Source organism: Molossus molossus, unplaced genomic scaffold, assembly GCF_014108415.1.
Source record: "Molossus molossus isolate mMolMol1 unplaced genomic scaffold, mMolMol1.p scaffold_m16_p_5, whole genome shotgun sequence".
Classification (NCBI taxonomy): Eukaryota; Metazoa; Chordata; class Mammalia; order Chiroptera; family Molossidae; genus Molossus; species Molossus molossus.
The window spans coordinates 45,315,221-45,326,995 of record NW_023425388.1 but is presented as its reverse complement, the minus strand read 5'-3'; the positions used below and the strand labels follow the sequence as shown (position 1 = coordinate 45,326,995).

General features: G+C 40.1%; 1 protein-coding gene across 2 annotated transcripts in view; it reads left to right on the top strand.

Annotated features, from left to right (window-relative positions):
- Positions 1 to 3,599: 3,599 nt before the first annotated feature.
- Positions 3,600 to 11,775, top strand: part of PEX5L (peroxisomal biogenesis factor 5 like) — a 159,915-nt gene continuing 151,739 nt past the window's right edge. Inside the window, exons 1-2 of one of the 2 annotated variants that reach the window (XM_036243408.1) lie at positions 3,600 to 3,812; positions 5,326 to 5,397. In XM_036243408.1, coding sequence (XP_036099301.1) covers positions 3,720 to 3,812; positions 5,326 to 5,397 — 165 coding nt within the window. In that variant the 5' untranslated portion in view covers positions 3,600 to 3,719. The remainder of the gene's footprint in view (positions 3,813 to 5,325; positions 5,398 to 11,775) is intronic. The other variant, XM_036243409.1, reaches the window with a different exon arrangement.

The window sequence follows — 11,775 nt, the reverse complement described above, 5'->3', positions numbered from 1 at the left end:
CACTGAATAGCTGCAATCATGTAAATAACAGTAAAGGCTTTTTTTTTTTTTAATCCTCACCTGAGGACATTTTTGCATTTATCTTCAGATAGAGCAGGAAGGAGAGAGGGGGGAAGAGAGAGAAACATCGATATGAGAGAGACACATCGAGTGGTTGCCACCCACACAACCCCAACCAGGGCCAGGGACAAACTGCCACCGAGGTTCGTGCCCTTAGCGGGAACCAAACCCAGGACTCTCTGGTCCGTGGGCCGACGCTCTACCGCTGAGCCAAACTGACCAGGGCTAAAGACATTTTTTAAAATACTCATACAATGTTGACCACTGAAAGAAATAATATTTGCATTTATTTTGACATCTGTCATCACTCACAATTTGCATTTGGGGCTAAGCTCTAAAAGAGGACTGCTAAAGGATTTGATAATTAGGAGTCCATTGGCAATTATCAAGAATGCAATTACAGCCCTGGCCCGTTTGGCTCAGCGGTTAGAGTGTCTGCCTGCGGTCCAGAGAGACCCAGGTTCGGTTCCCACTAAGGGCGCGAACCTCAGTTGCGGTTTGTCCCCGGCCCTATTTGGGTCCTGCGGGTGGCAACCACTTGATGTGTCCCTTTCACGTCGATGTTTCTCTCTCTCTTTCTCTCTCTCCCCCTCCCACTCTATCTGAACAAAATATCAAAACTGTCCCCAGGTGAGGATAAAAAAAATTTTTTTAAATAAAAAACAAAAGAATGCAATTACAGCCGATTGCAACCTGATTGTGATTAGTGTCAAAGTGAGGAGGAAAGAGAAACTTGCTAGCTTTTAAGGACCAACTATTCTTTCAAGTTTCACAGATGAGAGATTAAATGAATGCCTTTAGGGCAGCAATTTTCAACCAAAGGCAAGCACACTGGTGTGCCGAAAGAATTACTTTTTTAATTGTTGACACTATTACAGATGTTCCCCATTGCCTCCCCCTTTGTGCCACAATAATTTTTGAAATTATTTAAGTTATTAAACTATTTAGTCAGGGTCACTGGCCTCTTTTCTCTTGGATAGTCAAATTTAAAAAATGACAGCAGCCAACACAACAATAGACCTTTGGTGTAAATGAATCAAAATTATACCTATTTTCTGTCAAATCAGCAAAAAAATATATTTCTGGTGTGCTGAAGAATTTTAGTAATTAGTGTGTGTGTGCCATAGATGAAAAAGGTGGAAAATCGCTGCTTTAGGGAAAGCAGGGTGAGGAAGTCATCTTCCAGGGCAGGGGAAACTAGCAATGTTGCAGCCTGCAGGACGAAGGTGATAGAGGGATTAAGGACAGGGAGAATGAGAAGACAGGAGCCGAGTGCTGACAACCAGGAAGAAGAGAGTAGGGAGGTCTCTGTCCTTTTGTGTACATAGTCGCCATGTAACATTTGCTTTAATACATTTAGGTCTACTATTTATCATTCATTGCCGTATTGAATAAATAATAGTAAATTTTTAACTATTTACATGTAATCTTTAACCTTTTTTTTTTTAAACCTCACCTGAGGATATTTTTTCCATTTACCTTCAGATAGGGTAGGAGGGAGGGGGAGAGAAACATCAAGGTGAGAGGGACGCATCAACTAGTTGCCTCCAGCACGACCCTGACCAGGGCAAGGACCAAACCACAACCGAGATAGGTGCCCTTGACCAGAATCAAACCCGTGACTCTGCTCCACAGGCCATGCTCTAACCATTGAGCCACCGGCCAGGGCTAACCTTTACATTTATTTTGACACCTGTAGTTAGGCAAAAATTGCAATTCAGGCTGATTGGTACAATTAACAAAATCACCTGTTCCTTTTTCCCTTTAAATTTTCCTTCATGTATTCCATTCCTAATGAGTATGACAGATCCTTTTCATTCAACCCAGACACGACTAGACTAGTATCTTTCAATTAATACTGTTACTTTTTAATAAAATCTTATTCTAAAATTGAATATAGGGTGCTTCATTTTTCGGGTCTCTATCCCATTAGGTTTTGTTGTTGTTTTGCTATCACTTGCAAAATTGTCTTATTTAATACATTCTAGGTCTGCGACCATATATTGCTTTTCTATACAGTTTCCAAGTTTTATGGTTTATTTAATTCACGTGAATAAACCTACCTCTGCATTCCACTTTTGTGGAGGAGAGCGTGATGGGGTGGGAAGCAAGAGGTAGGAGAGATGGCGGAAAGTCTGCAGAGAGAACAGGGTAGCAGTTAGGTCAATGTTCTTAAGAAAACTACGGATACGATTCAGGGGTTTTAAAAAGTGATCAGTACTAGGAAAGAACTAGGTGGTCCTTCCAGTTACTCAGAAAGGATTTAGAGTGGTGTAGGGAAGATGAGAGATACTGTTTTCAGACATGGGACACTTATCTTCAGCTGAAAGCTTCTTACAGGGAATGAGGCACTGTCAGCAAATGAGGACTGTTTTCCTTTGTCTCTCTCTTTATTTTTCCCACCTCAAAGTCTCCATCGTTTCTAGCTCCACTGCACTGGCGTTCCCTCACCTGCACTTAGGTGAGCAGTGCACAAAATCAGCTGCAAGCAGGCAGCCTGCTGAGGCTGAGGGGGCAGGGGCAGCTACCCTCAGGGCCTCAGTGGAAATCCTCAGCTCGTGTCCGCCGGCGGGGGGAGGAGCACAGGAAGTGATTACCCTCTGGCTTCTCCTCCCACAGAAGCCCTGCCTCCTCAGCTTGGGCAGTGGAGAGGTTAGCTTTCTTCCTCCTGTTCAGTCCTTTGGCTAATGTGAAAGACCACGCAGGAGCTATGGAGTTGCTTTTTAGTGCTTGACTAAAGTGCACAGATAGAAGCCAGGGATTCCCGGCTGGGAGGAGGGAGGAGAGCTGAAGATCCCGCCTGGGCGGGCTGGTGTAAGCAGTCCAAGTGGGAGCTGAGCGCTCGCTCCAGAGAGGATTATGCTCGCACTAGAAATAAGCAGTAAGTGAGCGAATAACCATCCTGGCTTAGCAAAGGCTTACTCCCCCTGGGGTGATGGGGTGAACTTGAAAAGATGGCTTAACTCTGGAGTAAAACTGTAAGAATTCTGACTGTACAGTTGCGTACTGTTTGGAGACTGGGGGTTTAAGTACAGAACAGAGCTCTAAATTCCTCCTCCCACTTTTGGAAAATGCCAACTTCTACTTGTAGTACTTGGGGCTGTAATCTCCTTCCCTGATCTAGCCTCTTCCCAGGAAAATGTACTGCTGTATCAGATAAAGATTTGGGGTTAAATTGGAAAGGTGGAGTTTGGTATTGGCAGAAATTGTGACCTTGAATTATGTTTTATGAATGCTGACATTTTTATATCAAATAGCAGTGATTTGCTAATCACAAGAAAGTCTGGGGTGGAGCATTAAAAAGGGAAAGCTGAGAGCTTGTATGATAAAGAGGCTGAGTAGTCCGTATGTGTGGGATGAAATATAAAACTAATTAATAATAGGTGTTTTTTTTAAAACAAAACAAAACATTAAACTAAAATAGCAGTCAGGGAACATAGTGCTTGGGTAAAAATTAGTTAGAAAATAAGAAAATTTTGTTTCAATGACTTTCTGTGCTAGCCTAAATTTTCACAATGTTTACAAAGTCAAGACAATGATTCAGGGATACTTCAGTTATTGTCATATATTATAAATGCTGTTGCTGGGCAAGATCTGTGGTTCTCTGGTCAGAGAGTTCTGGCAATGAAGCCACTGCCGCTGGTGCAAAGGATTCTGGGATGTCCAACAGTGCAATGGATGGAAGGACCCATATTCCATCTCTACTTAATGTCCTTTTGTCCAGAAATCGAGCCATGCAAATGAGCTACTTGGTACGTATACAGATCAATATTTGGAAAGGCATTTCTAAATGTTTTGCATTAGAGGGTCTCTGGACAATATCCTATGGCAACCAGTGGACTAAAAGGATACAAAAGCAAAGTGATAGGAAGAAACTCAGCTTGATTGAAACCACCCTTGTTCTTTTTGTTTTCCATTAATCCTGAAATGGAACCTCAAATGAAGGCAAGAATAACAATTGAGAGAAATACTGTGGCCGTCTCTTCTGTTCTAAGTGGCTAAATTCATTAATATATGAATGAGACTTTGTTTATGCATCCTAATACTTGAAGATTCAGAAATCTCTTTATTACAGAACAATTTTAAAAACACATGAAAATAGTAGGTATGTTTATTGGGGAGGAAAAGTGGAAATCTGGTTTTGAAATGTTATGGGGGGTGGGGAGGATACAAGAATCATGTCCTGCAGTGTAAACAGACTTGTGTCATGTTCCCTGAAGGATATACAGGAGTTATTTTTCCCCAATGAGATGGGGATTCTAATATGGCACAGTAGGTGTAAACATAAGAAATATTTTTAATTCCCTTAATTCTAGTTGATGTAGCTAATACCTAAAGAAATAATTGTTTTTAAAAAATATTCACCTTGAACTGCAACTAACTGTATAGTGATTATTATTATTTTTTCCTTCTGTTACTGGTCCTCTACAGAGGTACTTTGATTCCTGAAATTATGAAGAAACATGTCATTTCTGGCATTCCTATCAGCCAGTGCATTGGGAGAAAGAAAGAAAAGACTCAGATAAACTGTCTTTCTCCTATAAGCACAACAGTAAAATGGTTGTCATGATCTATGTCCTTTCCAATGTTAAAATTTTTTCTATGAGGTAGGTAGATTGAGAATGGTCATTGGAGGGAAAATGCCAAAATACCAATAAAGTCATTTTAAAAATGGTCTGTACTCCTCTAACTTTTCAAACTAATTGTGAAAATTATTTTATTTATCTTTTTGAAATTATTTCTGAGTTGTTTTTACAATGTTAGTTTTTATCTGATTTATAAGCAAATGTAAAAAATCTAAAGATTTGTTATCTGAGTTGCATAATATTTGTCTTATTCTTAAAAATATATAAGGGATTAAAATGACACATTTAATAGTTGAAGTCTTAAGCCTAGTATTACTAAATGCAGTTTTGACCTTTAAGAAAAATGTGCTGAGACTCTTGAAGGAATTACTTATGTTAAAATACTAAAGAGTCTTTTCTAAAACTATAGAATTGAAAAAAGAAGCATAACAATATTAAGAGAAGATTCAAGATATAATTTGTATGGAAGATGCTAAGCAAAAAATACTTAATGAATAATTATAAACCAACAGCATAACAATAAAAACATTTGCTATTGTCCATGAGACTGACATAAAGAATGATTATTATGATGAGTGAACAAGGCTAAGTAAACTTTATCTTTTAAAAGTATTAAGTGGGAATTAAGATTATTAATGGAAAGAAACTAAATGATCATTTAAAATTATTCTTTCACAAGAAAAGTAAAGAAAAAGGATATGGAAAACTAAGCAGTGATGAAGACCTCGAAATAATTGTTGATCAAAAGCAGGTAAGTGAATGCTTCTGTACATTTTCTCCTGTTTCACTGTAGAGTTTTGACACCTGAAGCCCTTGAGCACTCAGGCTTGTCTAAGGGAGGCCTGCCTAGCAGAAGCCTGCATAACAAGATAGATTTTGAGAGCAACTAATCCTCCCCCTATGATGCCTCTCCTCCACTGACTTTTGCATGTCAGCATGTATGTTCTGCATGTAAGAATGATGAAAAATACAGCAGAACAAGACAAGAGAACGTTTGGAAAATTAAAAGCCCCACTTGACAATTGAATCCAAACAACAATAATAATTTGGGTAGAAAAATAGATTTAAACAAGAACCAGAAAGTATATCATTTTGAAAATGAGAAATGCTACCATTAGTATAAAACAATGAATATGATTTAGGGAAAAGGAGATAAAAGACTAAAAAACTAAGTAGTTTAAAATATATATAATTGCTCAATTTACTTTCTCGGCTAGTCTTCAGTAAATTTAGAGATGATGTTTAAAAAACAAAAAGAAGCTATCTAATATCTGTAATACTGCCTATAATTTGAGAAACAACTAGTTTGGGTTTTATATGGGCCCATAAGGTGAAATGAGAACTGCTTAATAGACCATAAACAATGACACACCAGGCAATGGAAAGTATCCAGCCATGCCACTGAATTGGCTTTAGCCCTTAACATCTTTGTTAATTATTGGGGAGACAAGCTAACTGCACATGCATTTAATGTGTAAGTGGCACTGATCCTTAGGGTGATGTGAACTCAGGTGGAGATAAAGAAATAATTCAAAGGAACCTGAGCAGATGAAGAGGTTAGAAAGACAGCAAGCTACAGAAAGGCCAGTTGAATTTGGACAATTTCCTAATCGTGCATTTTGTTTTGCATTGTGGTGATTGCATTGAAGGAGCAATTGTGTGTATTTCTGGGGGAGGGGAGTGGCAGAGGGATGACCACCAGAAAATAGCAACCAGAAACAGGTACTTACAGACTTGCTTGTTAGACCAGGAATAATTGCAGTAACTGAAGTGATCTTCTAGGAAAAACTAGCCAAACAAAGCTTCTCCATAAACCACCTCCGCGTTTTTCTTGCCCTATCTTCACTCTCTAGCTCCTGAGTAAACACGGGTGGAGAGTGTTTGGTCTGTATTTCTACTTGGTGCCACATTGTCAGTTTAGGTAATTAGTGGAGCTGGAGCCCGAGTGCTCCACTGGCTGTTAGCTCTAGTTTTAACTCTACCAGAATTATTACTTGGGACCTGCCATCTCCATCCCCCACAGATCCTGTCTGTAGACTGGCATTTTGATCAAAGGATTGGCCCCGCCTGCTGAATGCACTAGTAGAATGCAATTCAGTATACCACGAGCATGCTCATGCCTATACATTCTCTATTAAAATAAAAAGTTATTATGTAATTTCTTTCTTAATCATGTAGAAGGTAAATTATTACTCTTTTCTGTAGTTTCATCCTACCCCAAAGCTGCCTTTTTCTCCATTTTCTTTTGTTTCTTTGTTTCCTAAAGTTTCTTTTTGTTTTAACTGAATTTGAGATGTTTAGAGTGGGAAGCCCAAGGGAGTCATGGTTCTTTTTATCTCATGGTACCTTTCATAAATTTACATGTTGGTTGGGCCTGCCTAAATGCATTTTATTAACTGTTAAGCAATCTTTTTAAAAATGAGAGAGAGAGAGTGAGAGAGAGAAAACCTACTTTACTCCTTCTTCAGAAAATAACACTTTCTATACCTGAATCAAATGAGGGAGAGTTTGGGAGAGTTTTATTGGTCCAGTCACTGTTTCCCTATGTAGTTACCGCATTCCCTCCAGTGCCATTGTACCCATTGCCTCCAGATGGCAGTGACCCAGCTTTGCTGAACCATTTATGTCAAACATATTTCAAAAGATGAGTAATTGGCCCTGGCCGGTTTGGCTCAGCAGTTAGAGAATCAACTGGCGGTCCAGAGACCCGGGTTTGATTCCCACTAAGGGCAGTACCTCCGTTGCAGTTTGTCTGGTTGGGTCAGCGCCGTGTGGGAGGCAGCCACTCGATGTGTCCCTTTCACGATGTTTCTGGGTCTCTATTCCTCTCCCTCTCTCTCTCCCACTCTAGCTGAACCAAAAAAAAAAAAAAAAGAATGAGTAATTGTGCCCAGCTGGTGTGGCTCAGTGGATGGAGCATTGTCCGATGGACTGAGAGGTCCCAATCCGATGGACTGAGAGGTCCCAATTCGTCGCCCAGTCAGGGCACATTCGGGTTCGATCCCCAGTAGGGGGCGTGCAGGAGGCAGACCATCAATGTTTCTCACATTAATGTTTCTATCTCTCTCTCCCTTTCTCTCTCTCTAAAAAATCAATAAAATGATATATTTTTAGAAGGTTATTAATTATGAATATGACTTGGCATTAGTGTTTGCTGTTGGCTATCAGAGCAGGTTTTTCTTTGCGGGGCGGTTTATTTAGTGTCCACATCATGAGTAAATCCTAGGTCGGACAATGACAATGTTGATACCTGTAAGTAAAATATTTGGTTAGACATTCTAATTAGCCTTTATAATTCTACAAAAAAATCCTCCCTGAGTTTAAGAGATCAGTATTAAAGGTATGTGTGTAAAATACATGTTTAATATTGTTTCGTCTTGTAGAATACATATATTATTTACATATTTATGTATTTATATATTATATATTATGTATTATTTATACATATAAATAATATATATACACACACACTATTTGGGGAGCAATCTCTATGTTCAGTTTATTTTCCCTAACTTTTCAGAAAGATGGTAGAAGTGTGGAAGTCAATCTTTATATAATTGCAAATAGCTCTTTTCAGTAAATGGTGCCAAAAGCACATCTAAGGATTAAAAAGCATAGTTGGAGGCTGTAATGGGCAGAAGTCTACTAATCTCATTAAATCTGTCATTCAGAAGCTGTCACCCCACAAATGCTGTGCAAGCTATACACCGTTTTATCAGCTAATTTGCAAGTCTTGTACTTCCACAGAAAGCCACTGTTTGGCTTATATAGGCAAGTTAATGACAGAAGCAGCACAGAGTGTGTGCCTTTTGTTCTTCCTGGTGCCCACATTCAAGAGGGTAAAAGGTTATTTCTGTGTTATTTCCACATAAGAAAAGTACTCTTGGAAATGTCTAGTTTTATTGTTAAATGGCAATGTTATGCTTCTCTTTTGGTGGAATGTCATTGGCAAAATTTATTTGGGATGCATATAAAACATTTCAGAAAATTCTTAGATTAGTGTTGATGTCCTCACTAATAGATTTAGGAATAGGTTTCATGTACACATGAATTTCCTTTTGAAGTGACTGAGATTTCAGGGGTGGGATTAAAAACATTAACCACTTTGAATAAATAATAAATTCATTATATTTTAAATTACTGTGTTTAATTAAAGTCAACTTAATTCACAGTTTACGATGTGCTGGACCCAAATAGCTTTATTTTCTAAAGTGTTTTAAAATTTCATGTAGACAGAGGAGGTAACAAAGGCCAACACAAAATTATAGAATGTTGCTATTATACGAAGGCTGTACTTACAGGTTCAAGCATTTCATAAATGGGTTTAACAGTATGCTGTGGATTGAGTTGGTTTAGGACTGATAGTTGCAGCTGCATATCCTTTAGTGCAATATGTCAAATGTCAGCCAGTTATAAGGGGAACAAGTAAGTGAACGTAGACGAGAGCAGTGGATCTCCAACGCTCGCAGCCTCAGAATCCCCTGGACAGCTTGTTAGAGCACAGAGTGCTGGGTCCCAGCTCCAGAGTTTCCACTGGGTCTGGGGTGGGGCCCAAGAATTTCCATTTCTACATCCTCAGCTCCCACTGCTGGACCACACTTTGAGAACCACTGGGTCAAAGGAGATAGTTATTACAGTTCTAAAGACAGATGAGTGATGATAGATAGATAGATAGATAGATAGATAGATAGATAGATAGATAGATAGATAGATAGACAAATAGATATAAATTTGACACTGTTTAACTGGGCACTGCCTGGAAATCTAAAACCTAGAATTGATAGCCATCAACATAATGATGCTGAAAACAAGAAAACCACAACCATTTATAAACAAATTTTTCTTTAAAAACCCAGGTTTCTATTCTGACTGAATTCCATTTGGTAGCCTTGTGATCTTGAACCTGTGTGAAGTGTATTTTCTTATTTATGAAATAATACTTTGCCCTTTCTGTCTCCTAGAGTTTCTCTGAGATAAAATTTTACCAGTAGTCTGTAAACTGTAAATCACTGTCATTTTAATTAGCTAGTCATTATCACCTATATTTATCTACTTCACCTGCCGTAACAAAATACCATAGACTGGGTGGCTTACATAACAGACATTTATTGCTCCCAGTTCTGGAGGCTGAATGTGAGGAAGGGGCACACATTCAGTCCATACTGAACCCCATTCTAGCAGACAGGACCACTGAGAACTAGAAAGGTGACTCCAGACAGCTGAGTCCCTGGTCAGGTGCAGACAGCACTGAAAGCAGCCCTCTCTCCTGATGACCAGTCCGGCACTCTTACTCCACAAAGCCTGTCTGCAGTTGCCCGGTGCTGGTCATCCCCTGTGTGTCTTAAAAAGCAGATTTGCCTCAGTGCTCCAATTATAAAAAGTAACAATCTACTAGGAATTATTATAATTGGCCAGTATGTATTCATTGAACCCTCACAGGGATAACCTTTTCCACACACACTTCTTAACTGTTTATTTCCCTCTTGGCCCCTATGGCTTTGCCAAGAGAGAAATGCCCTTTTTAGCAAATGGACACAAAATTACAGCTGAAAGGTTACTGTTGACATCTACTTGTTCTTCCCTTCCCTACACAGCCTCCTTAGGGAGGGCCTCGGCCAGGAAGCACCATGGAGAGAGACAGCATACTTTTCTTGGTCCAAAACCTGCCTGAGAGTGTCCTTTTAAATGTGTAGGGGAAGCCTGTGCAGAAAGCAAGGGACACTGGAACTTCTGTGATCTTTCCCTGAAGAAAAAGAGGGGACAAACTAGAGCCACCCCCTTGTGTTTCCAACAGCAAGTAAGCTTTTGAGTAGGATTGCAGTTCTGTCCTCATGTCCTCGTGGGAATAGAGCCTACAGAGGAAAATAAAGGTCGACATGAAATAAAAATGCAATAATGAGAAAAGCGGATTAATGGGACAAGATACCCAGCTTCCTTCTGGTACTACGAGATAGTGTGAGCACACCCCCATCCTAGAGGCTGACCTGAGTGAGTCTCAGACTCCTCAATAGCAAAAGGGATGGGGGTGACCTGTGTCCCCTGCCTTGTCGTACTCGGCACCATCTGGCCAGTGCTTTCTTCGCCTTATCAATGGGGTGGCTGAATCTAAATATAATTTAGATGCCGTTTACCTCTGAGGAAACTCATAAAGCGTGAGTGTCATATGACACCTGTCCCTCGGTGTCCTATGTGACGCTTTCCCTGGGTACCTTCTTGGAACTCTACTCAGTCACCAAGAACAGAAACACCTCTAGGGGTGCAGAAAGGAGACAACCTGGAGGTTCCAAACCAGTCTACCCTGAGACACTGAAAGAACAAAACACCCTCAGCGGTGGTGGTGGTCCGGCTCACACTCACAGCAGACACAGGCTGTTAGCATTTTCCTCGGAAAAGATTGGTAGATGAGCAATGATTCGGTGAAAAAGAGAAGCCTATGTATTTGACTGAAGCTAGTCAAAGGGGCTGTCTCTCTGAAATCAGCACGGGCGTAAACGGACTCACTGCAGTAGCCCAATCAGTGCCATCTTGTCTGCAAAGCTATTCATCAATAATTATGGTACCAGGAAGGGGGAAAGTTTTACATTAGGTTAAATTGAAAAATTACTGGAATAAAGCATGATCACCCTGTGTTTTATTCCCAAATAGTCCTTATTTGTGTCAAGTAATATAAAAATAACTCTGGTAACTAGTAATTGGGGGTGGGAGGCCGCGGAGAAATCACGGTATCTTACTTTACATTTTCCCCACTTCAGTTTAGTGTACCGATTCCCCTGAGCATCGCCTGACTCTCGGAAACACAGAAAGGGCAGACCTAATATCTTAATTTCAGACTGAGGCCGGAAGGTAGAAGACCAGAAAATGTAGAGGGTCACTCTTTATAGAATGTCACAGAGGCAAGAAGGAGCTGAAGGGGGGCCGCCGTCCTAGTTTCTAGTCTTGGCTTTGCCACTTACTAAGCAGAAGACTTTGGAGTGAGCGATTTAGGTTCTCTGAGTTTCTTTTTTAATCTGTAAAATGAAATACTGCCATCTGGCTCAGACGTCTGTCGTCATGTCAAACGGGATGGCCCTCTGGAGTGCCTGTGTCCAGTGCAGCCTCCTTTGGCCAGAGCCAAGGCTAGAACCCAGGG